This window comes from Fopius arisanus, unplaced genomic scaffold (assembly GCF_000806365.1).
Source record: "Fopius arisanus strain USDA-PBARC FA_bdor unplaced genomic scaffold, ASM80636v1 scaffold00076, whole genome shotgun sequence".
In the NCBI taxonomy this organism is placed as follows: Eukaryota; Metazoa; Arthropoda; class Insecta; order Hymenoptera; family Braconidae; genus Fopius; species Fopius arisanus.
The window spans coordinates 19,448-37,472 of NW_011887815.1; the positions used below are offsets into that span (position 1 = coordinate 19,448).

General features: G+C 36.1%; 1 protein-coding gene across 2 annotated transcripts in view; it reads left to right on the top strand.

Annotated features, from left to right (window-relative positions):
• The window catches only part of Lk6 (Lk6 kinase), a 30,323-nt gene that overhangs the window by 6,849 nt on the left and 5,449 nt on the right, over positions 1 to 18,025 (top strand). Inside the window, exons 2-4 of one of the 2 annotated variants that reach the window (XM_011310455.1) lie at positions 4,081 to 4,183; positions 16,425 to 16,559; positions 17,636 to 17,992. In XM_011310455.1, the coding sequence (XP_011308757.1) occupies positions 4,081 to 4,183; positions 16,425 to 16,559; positions 17,636 to 17,992 (595 nt within the window). Of the gene's footprint in view, positions 1 to 4,080; positions 4,184 to 10,006; positions 11,044 to 16,424; positions 16,560 to 17,635; positions 17,993 to 18,025 lie in introns of those variants that run through there. The other variant, XM_011310456.1, reaches the window with a different exon arrangement.

An 18,025-nucleotide genomic window follows, 5' to 3' on the forward strand; every position in this document is an offset into this window, starting at 1 on the left:
TATCAACGCAGTTTGCATTCTACATAGAATGCGGGGCAATAATTAATTTTTCATTCCATACCACTATTACTCAATTACAATCAATCTCCCGATAAATATGAACTAGTGACGCGAGAGATTTCCTTGGAATGCGAATAAAAAGCTCTTTTTCTTTTCGTATAATTGAATTATTATTCAAGACGGTTTTCAGAATGTTCTAGATTTTCATTAATGATTCACTGATTACAGGGGGAGACATCTTGTATCATGGAAAAATATGAAATCTAAACAAATTTATTTATTTTCGAGAGAATTAAATATATTAATGAAAAATTCGAGTGAATCGATGAAGTTCGATGAAGGGTCGATGAGACTTTTAATTTACTCGTATAAAACTAGTAATAAAATAATGATTTTTTCAATAACATTTACATTCTTCTGCTCTATAATTTCCTCATATAATGAATTGATCAATCGTCATTACTTGGGCAATTCCCTCTCACATTGAAATCTTCAAAGGATTAAAGTATTAATTGCGGATATCATGGAGGTATGCTAATACATTCTTATCTCGATGGTTCATCATACCTCCATTTATCTTATTTGTTAATAACTTTGGTAAAGAACAAACAAAAAAATGAGACTCGCAGTCTCTGAGTATCAGGCAAACATGTCACTCCGGTAATAATGCGGGACCCAAACAACTTCCAAATCCAGTTCAAATGATATAATTGATATCGCAAACGAGTTAGATAAGAACACATCGGATGGGTTACATACCGGTCAAGGTGACTTATGCTAAAAGTCAAACTGATTAATTTAATAAAGAAAATCGATGGGAATCGCGTCATTGCTCACACGCAAGAACTGATTTAGGTGAATAAGAGCATTGTACCGGTCAGGCTTAGAGGACTTACATAAACTCGATATTACTCTCTCTATGGCGTAATCCTCACTTCAGGTGATACAATGCGTCATCCGTAATTGGAATTGGGGATTAAACTTACTCGGTGATTCCTCTATTTTACTCCTCCATAATGTCTGCGGGGTGTACCGAGCACAGATGTCATTTTCTGGTGATTATCAAAAAAATTTATGTGCTTTTTCCATTCATTATTACAATTTTCATAATTATTGCATGAAAGTACATCATACTCTATTATATTGACATGTGAATTTCCCTGAAACATGAATTTTTTTTTCGTAAAAAATTGAATGAATTTTCCGAAATCACCAGATTTTGCATTATTTATATGTGTGCAATTAATCCGAAAATTATCACAATCAGAAATGAATGAGTTAACAGAAAAATTCGATTTTGAAAAAAAAAAAATTTCTCAGAAAATTCCATGACATCAGAAAAATGACGATGTAACAAAAAAAATCCAAGAAATGTGCATTAAAATCTATTGAAAAATGTTTTAACGTCATTTGGTAACGGAATTCCTACGTCGCGTGATGATGCTAAATATACCCGCAGATCCGTACAATTTTAGTATTATCGTATTTGCAAATTGAAGTTACAATGGAATTCGTCTGAGGCCAAAATGCAATAACACGTCAAAACGTAAATTGTCGGTAGAGGTAGCTGTCTATTGTCCGCCTCCGGTAGACATCAACAAATACATTGGCGTGACTGTACGTAGGTAGTTGGTTGTTGGACGAGGTCAGTAAATAACTAGCAATAGTTATATGAGTCAGCAAATACGACTGACATCGTACGTTCTCATGCTCCAAATCTTCACTCGCTTATGTCTCATCAATAATCGCGTACTCTACCCTTCCATTGCTCACCTGACTTGTCCACAAATTTTTCAATAGACTTTATATAAACATACCATGCTTATATATACCATTATATATACCAGCTTATGTATAGCTTAGTTATCTACCGAAAAAAGCTGACAAACAACGTTACATGCTTTTTTTAAAAGAGATGGTGAATGGGAAAAAATCCACTTCCCCTTTTCTTCAAAAGAAAAATCAAACCCATTCTTTTCTTACTGATAGAGAGGGCGGTTACTCAAAAGGGTTTTCCCGGGAATTTTCACTGAATTCATCTTGTCTTGAGTTCATCAATGCCATGAGAAAGAATTCCTTCGTGCGATATGCGATTACTAAACGTCAGTGTAGATTTTACTATGAATTTTTATCGGGTATGTGTAGAATTTCAATCAATGTTTTTCATTCACTATAGTCAGCCAATAGACTATAGTATGTACGGGTATAGATAACAACTAGGAATCTACATATGTACTTACTACATATTCCACTGAATTAAGTGCGTGTTCAAGGTTCGAGTCGTATAATTTTATTATCCTGCTAAATACGAGAAAAATAAGATAAAAAAAATTGGATAGACTAGTTGAATAGTTTTTTTTTGAGAGAGTGGCAGTGAATTCGATTCCGCGGAGGAGAGAAATCATGAAATTTTGAATTTCATTGAAAATTCAGGGAAATTAATAATCTTTAAGCAGTAGTAAGATGAGAATTTTCCAGCTTACTTGAATTTCAAATCGAATCATCAATATGCAGTATCCAATTACCGTAAATTTTCGATGAATTGAAAATTCAAGAATATATACTTGAATGGGATAATTGAATTGCATTCCTACATTTTCATTGATATTTTGAGAAAATTTTTAATTATCACCCTAAAATTGTGTATTATTTCTCAATTACGTGAAAATTTCAGTAAGTCTGAGAATTATTCAACAGATATGAATTTTCAGTTATAATTGGATTTTATAATTTTCTTTTCCTAAATTTTCAATGAAAAAATTTCTTGAAAAGTCAATGGAATAGTAACCCGTTGAAACTGCTTGAAATGTGAGTTTCGGGAGAATTCCGACTGAAATTATTAATTTAAGTGTAAAAATTAAATAGTGTGTAACGTGCGTGGGTCCACACGTGCTTCATAAAGAAAAATAAATGAGATGAAGGAACAATAAATGAAATGGATGGGAGGTTTGGAATACTAACAATAACTTGTTTGGGTTATTTTTATTCTTCCTTCTCTTGTCGATGGAGAGGACCGGTTTTAACTTAACTTCCTTCGTCTTTTATTTGCCTGTGCATGTAATATTGTTACCTGTTTTCGGTACCTACCAGTGTAGACACGGGGAAATTTTTTACGCGTGTTTGTCCTTGAACTCGCAACTCGTAATATTTTGATAATACGGCGTAATAGCAAAACAAAAATGAGCACATGTGGGGTACGGTAATCTCGGCACGTGGATCGCATTCGAGATATTCGGGGCGCAACAATAGGTCAAAGAAATGTGTAAACTCTACCGATCTTTCCTTGTATTTTAGTGGGTAATTCCAGCTGTGTTATCAGTACACTTGCACAAAATTATCATGTGAAACTTCTTGCACTGGTAAAAAATATTTTCCAAAATGTCACTGTATTAAATTTTGATCGACTTATTATGAAATTTGAAGAAAATTGTCGATTTTTAGACAGGCGAATTTGTCAGTTAACTGGAAATTTCATGAAAACGTTGACATTCAACATCAAATAATACAGAATTTTCAATTAATTAACAATCCAATGACAGGCAAGAATTGGACTGAAAATCGTTCTTCTCACAGACTTTTCCGTCATCTGTCGGTAAAATCATATTATTGTGAATATTTTCGAAAGCTTTCCCGAAATTTCCGGTAAAAACTTGAAATTTCATAAAGATCTTCGTAAATCGTGTGATAGAAAAAAATAAAGAATATAAATAAATTTGAAAGATGACACTCGGTCTTAAACGTAATGCTGAAAACTGAATAACCGAAAGAAAAAAAAAAGAAACCTGAGATATTCAAGGATAAATACAAAACCGTGAAATTGGAAAAAACCAGATCACGTATTTGGTAAAAAAATAACGTGAAATGTGGTAAATTGGAAGATAAGAGTGAGAATGAGGTGGGACAAGTATTTAGTATGATCAGCTGTTTTTTTTTTAATTCTTTGTTTTTCGCCATTACTCATGGGGATCAGCGCACTTGTGAGACTGAGTCATCATCTAATTTTTAGCAAAATGAAAAAGGAATGAACTCCTTCTCGTTGATTGAAATGACGAAGTTATTAATGGGACTTTTGTATTGAAGGTTTTTCAGATGGACGATGAGGATGCGACGGCCGTAAATGAAAGTGATGACAAGCAGGAATGTCCAGGAAGCTCTTCTGAGGAACCAGCATCCCCATCGAATGGTGAGTTGTGTCAATATAAATTTTACGGATGAGTATCTTTTTTTAAAAGGTATTTATTGTTTATTCGAGGAATATAGGGGAACACTACGACCCATTAATGTCATTACTTTCGTCGTGTCGGAAAAAATCGTCGGGAATTGAGTGGAAAAATAAAAATGAATGTCAGTTGTTATTCGTCAGTAGCAATAACAATAAGTAAATAAGTATATTCATTAATCTATCAATTATATTGAAACAATTAATTTTTAACAGTTCAATATAATGGAACAGTCAGTCGTAATATTTTCACACATTTCAATATTTTACAAACGGGAAGAATTTTTTCTCTATCAGAGTGATAAATCGCGTGCGATTCCTTGAGAATTTCCGTAATAATGAATTTATCAAGTAGTTGTAAACTACAGTGACTCATGACAGAACTTCGCCGGTCACGAACAATGTCTTTCCATCTGCTGCTGGGGGGGGAATTATTACCTATTACTTCGCTTTTTGCTGATATAATCCGCGATGACTCAATGGTCAAAAGAAAATCTTCGCTAATTTTTTTCTCGCACTCCAAAAATACTCGACTCAATTGCGACTTGAGTGCGGGAAAAAAAATCACACGCTGGGCATTATTCTTCTCTTGAACTGCGTAGAAGCCCCTCGAATTATCTGTCATAATAAGACGATCCAGCAGATTACTGTGGAGTCGCCTATCCCATACCCTTTGCTGTTGCTGTAAATCAAGAAGCGTTGTTGCCACTACTTGGAGTCCATTCTGGTTTCTTCCGTGACTCCATTGCCATCTGCTGCGTCAACGAAATTATTTTTCACAGATCTGACGAATCATTGATTCCAAGGGGAAAATATTATCGGACGAAGGGGTCTTTTTGAACATTACCATATGGATTATCGCCTTGAATTAATCTGTTGCAAAGTGGTAAACTAGAATCAGTCCATTTTTCATAAAGTCAGTTTTCCGCAAAAATCAGGGATTGAAGGAAACTTGCGATATTTTCATATTTACCTTTTCTACAGCTCTGGTTTTTCTCTATAATTAATGTATAAACATAAATGTCGCTATCTGGTTTTTATTTCGAGATATTGACTGAAAACTAGCCGAGATCATTCGAAAACATATCTTCACTCAGAGTTACTACTTCGTCACGGAAATGTGGATAAAAAATACTTCAACAGTAAAATTAGTTTCCCCATAGAATTAAAGTTGGAAAAACTGCGGATTTCAATTTTTTATCGCAATTTTTGCGATTTCCGGGTCGTAATATTTTTCCACTCGTAGGTGAAACATAATGGAGAAAATATCTGGAGTTATTTCTTAATGCTGATGATTCATCATAATCAAAATAGAATTATTTTTTATAAAACGGTTCCAATAACGCCGGGAAAAAATCCAGAAAATGAAAAATCACTGATGTTCAATGAATAGAAGTGAATATCCCCTTGAAACTCTCCAGACTGAATTCAATCGATGAATCTACATCCGAGTTATGAGTATTTGAACAAAAATTCAAGGGTGTCCATCTCTCTGCTTTCTCAACCGAAATAAAAAAAAATCTGCATTGTAACGTAAAGAGAGCCCTCCCTTTCCCCCTTTTCCATCATTTTTCGCTAATGAAAATTCATGCCAGACGCATTTATCGGTGTTGCGGTTGTCTATCGAGAGAATTATTTAATAAAAATGACGTATATTCATAAGGGAATGCTATAGATTTTATTCCCAATGTTCTACCATTTTTATCTAAAATTCTTCATTGAACTAAAATGAAATGTATTATTTGAGTTGATGTTTTTGGATTTCAACGATGAAAAAAATTTTCCTCGTTCCAAACCCAAAGCTTTTGACGTAAATCATCATGCATGAATATTTTCATATTTACCTTTTCTACAGCTCTGGTTTTTCTCTATAATTAATGTATAAACATAAATGTCACTATCTGGTTTTTATTTCGAGATATTCGGTTATTCGGTTGCAAAAATCCGTATTTACTCGACGTTAAACTTTTTTTCACAGTGTAGTTAACTCCGAATGCACACATGCACGTCACCACTGATGATATTTTCCCCTTTCAAAAATGCCAGACTATATAAAAGTGCTGGTCCCTGTAAATTCTCCTCTAGCCCTTCTATTTTCATCTCGTTGTTTTTCCGGGGGGAGCAATAAACAAGAAAACGTCACCTTTACGACCGACTTTCAAGGCGTGGTGCTATCGTGAAGATTAATTGATTTACGGCACTTTTTCAGACCTCAATGGTAATTCTCCTCCCCTCTCTCCAACCATAGGAAGAGAAATTCACTCGAATTGCAATAGGAGGATTTGGAGAGAGTGAAGCAAATCCCCTGCATCAGACTTTATTCTTGAATCGTAAATATAGAGAGAGAAATGTGCGGATGCAGTGTAAATTATACGTCTCGTACACTGATCCCTTTTTCAAAAATACTATTAAAAAAGTTATACATATGTATGACATTTTTTAAAATTTTTTAAATTTTGTTTACCACAACTTTTGCCAAAAATTTCCATCAGCTCAATTTACAGTATAAATACATTTTGGGAATCCTCAGATCTTGGGTGTTCATTTTAAACTTTTCCAAATGGATATAATAACTTGAGAGCTCTGGATTCAAAGACAATTGTGTAAAATATACCACATGTTTCTACTTGGTGGGTGTGTCATAATGGGAGAGAAAGGGGAAAACTTTTCCCATCTCGGGATCAAGAGGGGAAGATATTTTTAGAGACCTCAGGGTCTCTTCCACCACCCGGAAGCCAATCCTCAGCTACACTGATCGAATTAACATATTAGTTAGTAAATTGGGTCATGCGTGATTAATCGGTGTCTTTGGACTTTAACAATTGAGTTGGCACCTTATTCCCCTAACTCACGGGTATATCCGCAAAACAGGCAGTGTACACATGACAAAGTACCATTTTTTCGTGAGGAAGAGTTAAGATCCCCAAACACGATATCATCCCCTCGGTGACCTTCATAGTTTCCCCTTAACCTTGACTTTGCTTGTGCGTGTTACATTGTAGATTAATTCACCCATCCCCTCATTTTTCACCAAATTCCTGGAGCTGGATTAATTGGAGGATTAAACTCCAATTAATCCAACGCCCAGATGTTTTTTTAACTATTTGATAAAAATTCCACTGGAATGCACTATTTAAACGAATTAACGGAAATTTTTTTCTTGATCAAATTTTCCAACAACATCCGGGTTTTCTGTCACATATAATCTATTGATATTGATATATTTTTATTTTAACCATCGACCAACTGACGCGGCAACTTAATCAATTAGAATACGTAGTAGAAAAATTAAAAAATTGAAAAGATAATTCAAACATTAGGCTGTCGCTATAATTCCCGTTGAAAAACATCCCCGAAATGAAAATTCCTGTGCGTCATAAAAACAACGCGTAGAGAATTGAATGTTTAAATTTAAGAGCCTTGCCCTATAAAAATCACGTCTAGCCCTCAGCTTGCCCTAGAGAACCCATACAAGCCCCCTATTTGTTTTGCCTTCCAAGTGCACCTCCCACATCCTCCTCATCTTCAATTTACAATTCTCGTATACCATCGCTGGTAACAAATTCACGAAACGTAGTATACGTGAGTAGCCAAACAAATAGACCATCTACACGCTCACACAGTCATTAAAAAACCAGTGTGTTGGCCTGCCATGTTTCTACAATCGGCGCATGCGTTGAATCCGAGAGAGACAGGAAATGTATGATCGCATCTTCCTGAGCTCAACTTCCTCCATCTCTCTTTATGCCATATGATTTCCAGTGAATACGTGGCCAAAGTCGACTGCGCGCGCATACCCAGTACTCAAAAACAATCTAATAAGCCTGAATCCCATTTACCCTCCCCACCTCTCAGGGAATTAAAAGCAAACATACAGATGTGACTCGAACAGGTGATGAATATATTTATATTAATATACAATATTCTCCATCGTCTAGCATATTTATTAGAGCCCTTAATTTTTTGTTAAAAAAACACTTGTTTGCAGTTGAGCGAAATTATCCTGCCTGAATCCTTTGAGTTTCATCTGGCTTTCAGGGAATTGAAGGGAAATGCGTAGATGGGATTCAGGTGATGAGTTGATAAAATCTTGAGTAAAAAATAATCTCTCGAGATTGAATTCAATGTTCTCGAACGTTCCAACAGGTTTTAACGCTTGAGAAAGCTGGATATGACGCACTGGCTGGTCTATTCTGGCAATTAATTCGGATAGACACTTGCCTCAGGTCATATCGACTGAAAAATTTCGTCAGCGTTCAGTAACTGGACACTGACCTCTTCTATGATAACAATAACAAATAGAGTCTACCAATTGATCGATTTGCGAGGTGTTTTGATGGAATGAAAATAATATCGAAAACAGTCGAAACTTCGAAATACCCAAATGATAGCATGAATCACCTGACTTGTCAATTACGATGACTATTTGATTATGATATGAAAAGTGTTTCCCTCATGACTTACAAAGGAAAATGACTGAAAACCCAAACAATCGTACACGTAAACATAATTTAAAAACGTGTTTATACGTCGAACGTCACTTTACAGAAATTTCATCATGAAAAATACAAAATTGTTTACAAAAATTAGTGATTCTAAATAAATTAAAAATTCATCGACTCTACGTCGAATACTTGTCCCTGAAAAATTCCCAACCAAAAGTCCCTGAAATGATTTCTGTCAATTAAATGCAGTTACTCATAGTAATACTATTCTGCACAGCTCCCCATTTATTTGCCAAAATAATTTTTTGCCATACAAGTCATTGAAGGAGACAAACTTATTTCTGATGAAATAATAAATGAGCTGACAGCAGTAAGCAATCAATATCTTGCGAAACCAGATGATTCAAAGGAAGACAAATATTTCAGGTGATTTAACATGATATCATGCGGGTTTTGCATCATGCTGATTGTGTACCCAACACAGACAAACGGAAAGAGACATGAGACTGAATTGTGAGAGGTGGGGGATGTTGGGAGCTACGTGACTTGAGTCTCATAACGGGTGTAGAGGGCGTTGGCGAGTTGAACGTGGGAGTTTGCTCGGAAAAAGAAAAGGACCAAGAGATATTTCTCTCGTCTGTTAAAGCGAGACACTCAGAAAAACAGGGCATATCACTCTCCAACAGTTGGACACCACTAGATTTTAAGTAACTCATCTTTCCTTAGAACTGCGAGGCAGTCTCGATGGCATCGAGAGAACATGCCTATTATTTTTTCATCTATAAATTAATCCATCCAACTTTTCTTCAACTGACAAAGAGATTACTTTTGCCAAGTGGATTCACTCACTATGAGAAAATCCACACAGGCAAATATTTGTAAATATACAAATTGATTCGATGAAAAATTATTTTCCTTGGAGAGCATGTATTAAATACAAGAGAATTCCTGATTTCTCGAAGTGACTACTTGTAAATAATTACATGTGCCCAGAGGATTGATTGGGCAGAAGTAAGAGTATTTGGTTTTCTCATTGTAAATACAATGAACGAGAATATTCAAATTACCCAGTAGATTCACTAAATCCTCAAAATCCTCACATTTTAAATGTAAAAATTTATCAATATTGAGTGGCAGCACAAAATTTACTGTGTAGTAGCAAATGAATTTAGCAAAAGTGATTTTCAGTGTAGTAGAGTGGTGCGTGTATGTTTGATGTGGGGAAGGGAGCGAAGAGAGATGGAGGGGACGGTGAGGGTAATGTTGAAGTGGTAGGGGTAAAGTTAAGGCGGTAGGGGTAAAGTTGAAGTGGTGGGGAGGGTAGATGCGGTGGTGGCCATTTTGGTGAGAATGTGAGATCAGTCGGAAACCAGCTGCCGAGTACAGAGCAGTGAGGGAAGGTGAACGTGAAGATTAGGCCAGATGTGTTAACCGGAGAATTTTTGAGCGCTTCCGAGCCCATTAAACGCTTTGTGCGAGAGGCTGTGTGATAGCGAAGTTTAATCAACATCTCAGGGTAATTGAACAACATCAGTTCAACATCAACGGACCCCTAAGCTCCGGTTAGAGGAGTCCTTCGATTGATATCGGAGGATTGGAGAAATTGAATAATTTTTCGGGGGATAACATCGCACTCGGAGTGCGTTGGCTGTTTGTTGAGGGGATTGAGGAGAATTTGAGGGGTAATAGAGGGGATTCGGTGTGAGAGTCAATAGGCGAATGATACGCAGCGAATATCTATTTTTTTTTTGAACGTCGAGACGGCCAAAATCACATTAATTTCGCCAAGGAGAAAGTGTAGTGTGTCAAAGTCTGTGATAGTATTTATTGAAGAGAATTTTATGGAGAAATTTGAGATAATCCGTGCTCCATGTTGAATCCGTTTTGGAATAAAACCAGTCATCAAGTCACCAGGCGGACAAAGTAAATTCTAGATAGGCTTTATATATTTATTTATATCTGTGATACACTGATATACAACGGTACAGCCGTTCCTGGTCATTGTCTTTGACGTGGGGGAACGCAGTGGGATTTTAAGGACGAGGGGGAAAATTGATTTTTCTTCCCACCTTTTTTGAGAGGGCTGTCTTTTGGTGAATCGTCGTTAAATATTCGGGGACGCTGATTGTTGTATCAGTAAATGAAAAACAACCTAGTGGATAGGCGTTTTTTTGTATATACGACTGACTTTTTTACGATTATTAAACGAACCGGTGCGAGAGGCTTAGAGTTTAAAGGAGTAGGATATTGTTGTTGGGAGATATTGTAACTGACGAGTTACTTCTCACATTGATTATTCTATCGACGTCGGTTCCACGGCTAATATGGTTGAGAAAATACTGGAAGAGCGAGAGGATGGGCGTCAGGACGCTCTCAGAGGTAAGACGATATATTTTTTTTCTCTCTTCATCCCTTTGTTGTCCCTTTCTAAACAGGAATTCCTCGGAATTCACCAGTTGGAGACTCCACTGGCCATTGTGTCACATCGCGCCATGTTTGTTTTCTTCAAGCCGGTTTTTATTTATTTATTTATTTTTTCAATCAATTACTCAACTTGTATTTATTAATTATCTTCGGTTGTTGGGATTATAGATACAGAGAAAAACAAAAATTCCAAGCAACTTTATTTTAGGGAAATCATTTTTTTCCTGTCGATTTCACAAGTTTACGAGTTCAGGTTCACTGAAATTGATAGGAATACATAAACAATTTTTTTGTATACTTCTGTGGGATTTATGTTGAAAGCGATAATTTGTTTAGAATACTTCGAGAATGGAGAAAATAAAAATGGGAGTATTTCGAATATCTGGGGATGATGGGAAAATATTAAAAAATTTCGTGATTCACATTTTTATCTCTGGGTTTGAAATGAATAACTTTGCGAATATCTGCGATTGCGGATAAATTACTTAATCGGATTGATTATTCGGTTTCATACTTGTGCTTCGATGGATTCTTTGATTTAATTATCAATGGATTTTTATATCAGGGGATTGGGAATAACGTAAATAGAAAACGGAGCGTTACACATTTGTCTGATGATGTAGGTTTCTGATGGCGTATTTTGGCAACAATTGTTGGCAGTGGTGTACAGTGGATTAGTTATTACTTTGTGTTTTTCGAGGAATTCTAAAACCATATTTCTGAAATGAAAATATCCTATCGGTTTTGGAGTAGCGGAATTCTCGATTCGAAAATACAGTCGATTCAATTTATTTTCATTCGCGTTAAAAGAGTTCTCGTTTTCCGAGTTTTGTTCAGCTTTTGTACGTCCCACGGTCGTTTTAGAATAAAATTGCATCGATCATTTGAAAGAAGATATATTTTTTTGTACTGAAAGATGAGAGAGTTGAGAAGAGCCTTTTGACGAGTTCTAGAGCTTCCGGAACCTCTTGGAAACTCCTGGAAAATTTTAGATCTGCCTGAAGGCACTCGGGCAGTCTCAGAAAATTCTAGAAACGTCTACATCCTGAAAGTTTCTACAAAATTCTACACCCGTGCAGAACATTCTAACAAAAACTATCAAGACAGTTTTAAAAACTACTCTCGATTTTTCCAAGCTGTTCTAGAACTTCACTTGAGAACATCAGGCAATTCAAGACAATTACATCATCATTAAAACAGTATCACTTATATCACGTCGATCACGCATGCAAATTGAACTTACATTATTCTTCACAACATACATTATTATGTGATTCTAAATTTCCTTGGCCCTAGATTTATTTTTCAATTCTATTCCATCTCGTCAATTTTCCAACGGTTTTTTCGGTGTGAGGGAAATGGAAGTTGAATGCAATACTCTTAGATGCACAAAAAAGGACAAAGAGTATTTATAACCGATACGGAATGCTTCCAAATCCGGGGGGAAATGACAAAGAAGGAAAAAAGCCCGTAGGGTAACCAAGACAAAGGATCGTACAACCAACGGAGAAATACGCCTGAGGGGAAAATAAGGGAACATTTGCTGAGCCCATGCGCATGTCCAAACTTTCGCATAAATAACTTACAAGTGAGCCACTTAGTCCTTTGTTACGTGTACGGGATTATTTGCAGTGTTACGTTACACAAGACTGCCGAAACGATATTAATTTCGTGGTTTCAGGTTCAATCTACAGATCGAATGGTAAATTACTCCAATGATCTGTCGTGTGAATGCGGATAGCGATGAATATTTGCAATGTTAGTTCACCTGTGTGACATTGACGTACTGTACTGGTAGTTTTGTGATTAACTCATGGATAGTTTTGTTTGAAAAGGACGAAGGAAATGGCATAAATTACCTTATCATCGAAGCTCAAACATATCTCTCTAATTTGCATTGGAAAATGAAAAAAATGCGATTAGGTCTGAGTGATAGGTCTATGTTATCAGTTTTATTGCTATTAACAATACACATTCCGGCGTGATTTTCAAATTTTTATCAATTATTATCTCATTACTGTTTTGAAAAAATTTAGCAATTATCAATGCAAACTACAAATTGAAAGTCAATTATTATTTCATAAAAATTGACATGATTCAGAAAGTTTCATCATCTTTTTCCCCTAAATGAAACTGCATGTCAATCTCCTAAAAATTATCAGTTCTTTGCTACTTTTAATAACAATTGCAAAAACAATTAAGATTGCACTAACCAATGAATTAAACAGACAGTCATAAAATAATCTCAGTCGAAAGAATATTACCTCCTTTTTATCTAAATAAATAATACCGAATCATTCAAACAGAAATAATGACAGTTTTTTAATAGCAACTGATTGTTGCATCATTACTGCAATGACTATTGCAAAACTATTATCAATAAAAAAATTTATTTCGGCTTTATCGTTAAGTAATCGAGCAAACAATATTTATCCATTTCCTTATCAAATTATTGATAAACTAAGGTTACCCAATGTTTACATATCCGATAGTTTATTTATGATATAATAATTTTATTAACACTAATACCACATGACGCTGTCTGATCAACCGTAAATTAAATAACAGAGTTTAAAATCAGATATCAATTTTCTCTCAACCCAACAAAACTGAGAAAACGTATCATTCATTGACGTAGGTCAGTTATTTATTCTAAAGCTGAAGGGGTTGGTGACCCCTTATCTCTAATCCGTTCCACTCAATTCCCTGTAATGAATGTTATCACAATAATCGTGTTCATTGCTAGAAGAAAAATCGTAGGAAATCTCTTCCTTTGAAATTTTTACAATTTTATATTTCACCTGAGCAAACAGTTTCTGATTAACTTGACAGCATTAAATGCCTCTGAACATTTAAATATAGTTGTCCCACAGCCGCACGTACACCTCAATGTCCCTCAGTTGAATCTACCCCGAGGATAAATTTTTCTCTTGTCAACAACACCATTGCACAGAGAAAGGTCAAGCGTGAAATAACGTATTTCCTGCTATCCATACATGCCGGAAACTGCGATACAGAATTTCTCTTTCATTGGACATTGTAAACTCAATTAGATCGAGGATAAAAAGGAGTGCTAATGAAAAATCGATTGACCTGAGAATATCATTATCCAAAGTAACATCGACTGATTGAAAATCTCGACAACTTGTTAAAATCTGATGAGAAATTGCAGTAATCGACTTGCACTTTTTTTTTATCTCCTCGTCCCTGAGTTGACAATCAGCTGTCAAATTAATTTTCATCAGTGGCAACTCGAGAGATAATCAGTCATTGCGAGATGAGATTCTCTAATCATTGGTAATTAAAATGGCAATAACACTGGCGTTATCTCAGTTGCATATCTCGAGCGTTTAAGATGGCGCCGTTCCTTTTCTGTGCCAGTCATTGAACTCTAGTCGGTAAGCAACTGCTGTACGAAAATATCGCAATGCATGTGTATATTGTGGATGTTGGCAAAATCCGTGGGATGCGGAATAGTTGTCGATTAAATTCATTAATATCAGTGACAATTTTCTGGTGTTGGAGCTGTTGATGGACTTGACATGTCCTGGTTTAGGTACGACTCAATGGATCTCGAGGTCGCGATTGTACGTCACGGCCGCAGATGAATCATTCGATCATTATGCTCACTTATGATGTACTAGAAAAATCCCCGGCGAGATCATTAATTTTGATTTTAACATATCGCGTTTGTAATGCATCCCCCGTATTCTTTGACTCGATACAATTATCAATGTCTTGTTCTCGTTTCGACCGATTTCTCTTTAACCCACGCAACAATCTTCACACTCACTTCTTCGCCAAGCTAAACTACTTTTGTGTAACGTTTTTCTTAATACGAGATACGAGGATACGAGAGGAAAAACTTGCGCTATATGGAGAGAAATATTCAATAAAAATTACCCAATTTTCATAATTTTAGGACGAAGTGTTAAGAAAAATTTTGGAGAACCGTTACATTTTTTCGGACCTTTCTGTCATTTTTATTGACTATATTTCTTTAACATTGGAAAATTACACTTAAAATTTTTAACAACCACCAAGTGACTTTAGACTTCTCTAGAATTCCTCATTTTTGTTTTACCTACACTTACGGTAAATAATTCATGCTGTAAATCAGCGGAAAAAATGAACTCCAACTTCCAGACATATAAGAACTAGTCAATAATACAATAAATTCCAGAAGAAGTTAATGTCAGAAGAAACATTCGAATTTGATTTGCGTTCAATAGTCTGTATGGTATCGAAAATAATCAATTCAGTAGAGGCAAATAACAGAGTTTTATGGGGCGATGACTGTCTCCCGTTGGCAAGAGTAAAATAAAGATGAATCTGGGAAAAATCTTCAAACATGCGGAACAGAAATAAGAATTCTCCGTTTTATGTGAAAATTTTCTTGTTTCACACTCTCGATAAATAATTCATGGGATGAATCGAGCCAATAGATAATCGACGGTACAACGCATGTTGAAGTTATCAGTAGATATGTTTAGGATTTTTTATTATGGGGGATTTTTTGAGATTATCTCAAATAGTACTTGGTCTTATAGTAGAATTTCCAGGAGATGATTATTAATAGTTTGGGAGGACCAGTGGATCTTTGTGCACTGGGTATTTTCCATCGGTCAACGAACGAGCCCATCATGTTCCCGACCTACGCCCACCTTATCCCACAAGGGATGAGGTCTCCATATCCCAGAATAGAACCCCAGTATACACGATTATGAAATGCCTCGTTTGTTGCATTAAACTCACCCCAAGTGCACTGACTCTACAGTTCATTCATCATTGCAAAATTATTTTTTTTATGGCGACGTCTTTGTAACTGCTGTTAAAAAAATGTAGATCACGTTCTACGGGATTGCCCGGAATATGTTCAAGAGAGAATTGAACTTTCCCAACTGCCTGAACCCTTGCACCGACAATACCATCTGGGATTTCGAAAGGTTAAAAAATTATAGAACACGTTTATTTTACACGTCCAGAACGTGCACAAAGTGAACTTTTTCTCGAATCACAACACGTCGTTATAAAAATTCGAGGATTTCAAATAACTTGAACATTAGGATTATGGTTTTTAAGTTTTAATGTTATTGAATACCTCAGAAATTCCCAAAAGTTTAGAAAAATAAACGTACGATTACAAAAATTTGTGAATCGTTGAATAATGATAAAACCTAAAAAGGTATATATTTCCACGTCAATCTGGGTTTCCCATAATTGCAGACAAAAAAATAAATGTAATCTCCAATATAAACATCACAAAACGATGAAAGCTGGATTGACACTGATTGATTCCCACAATTCATCTAATGAACGGATAATTTATGTTGCAGTGGAAGGAAATGGTCGAGAGGTAGCTTCAACTGGAGAACCATTGAGTTCAGTTCAAGCTAGACAGGAGGAGGCCCGACGTAGACGACGCAGGAAGCAACGTTCAGGCTCATCACTTGTCTCGTCATGCTTCCAAGGTTTATATCACCAAAGTACCATTTTCACCATTACCCAGATTACCCAGAGATAATCTAGCGAGATTGATATGCATAACTCCGAAGGACTCTGTTGCCATAATTGCATCTGGCTCATGTCCGATGTGCGCTTAGAACGTTTTCCTTCGAGAACATTCGAACCTGCTGTTCGACTTTACACGTCAGTGCTTCGTCGGTTTAAACGCGGCGCATGTCCGTTATCATTGCAACACTGCAATAATAACACGATCAACTCCGTGATTAAGGGTCCAAGGAGATTGCATACACGCATTATTGAATAGATGCACCTGCAGGGTGGAAATAAATAGAACTCTTTCGGTTGATCTTTTTTTTTGTGGACAGAGGAATATGTATTTGCCATTGTACGATGTAGGTGTATTCTGCGATATATATATATATGTGTATTCTAACTCGGTCGCATGTTGCGTCATCGGACGATGACCGAATACAACTCTGAGTACTCCCTCTCTCTAATCTCTCGTGATACCTCTCTCTCTTTCTCTCTCTCTGTTATTTCCTTTGGTATTTTTTTCCTTAACTTCAAAGAAAAAACATGGGAAAGCTCTCATTGAATCAGTCGTGACGATTTTTTCCTTTCATAAAAAATCACGTAGCTGAATAATTTCAATACAATATGAAGTGCAACATTCACTTATTGTCAAAAAGCACACGTTTATTTTTTGCAATAATGAAAGATTAATTTCACGGGAATATAAATAAATGGAAATAAAACTTCTGAAAATGAATCGTCGAGCACGTTCCAACTGCTTTTATGCACTCGTTTGCGATGACACGATGCATCCCGAGTATTCGTGCATTTTTCGAATTATGCATGTACACTAGAATTTCAAAACAATTCGCGTAGGCTCACTCATGCCTAGACATGTTGCCAACGCGATAAAGACGCGCTCAATGCCATGAGGTGGAACGTTCTAGAATGCCCCGCGATCAATGTCGCGAGACTTGAGTATTTTGTGGACCCTGATGAATTGAAAAATTCACCGATGCGTCTAGCGTTTTTATCCGATTTTTTAACAAACGGATTATTGAAATTTTAGATTTGTACAAGTTGACTGGAGAGGTACTTGGGGAGGGAGCTTATGCCTCTGTACAAACATGCACCTCTTTGTACACCGAGTTGGAATATGCTGTGAAGATTATCGACAAGATACCTGGCCATGCTCGTACTCGGGTTTTTAAAGAGGTTGAGACATTTCATCATTGTCAGGGGCATCCCAACATCATTCAACTTATTGAATTTTTCGAGGACGATGAGAGATTCTATCTGGTTTTTGAGAAAATAAATGGTGGACAGCTGTTGAGGAGGATTCAGGAGCGGGTTCACTTCAGTGAGAGGGAAGCCAGTCAGATTGTTAAGGAGATTGCTGGGGCGCTGAATTTCCTTCATAAGAAAGGTGAGAGAGAGGAATAAAAACATGCGAATGGCC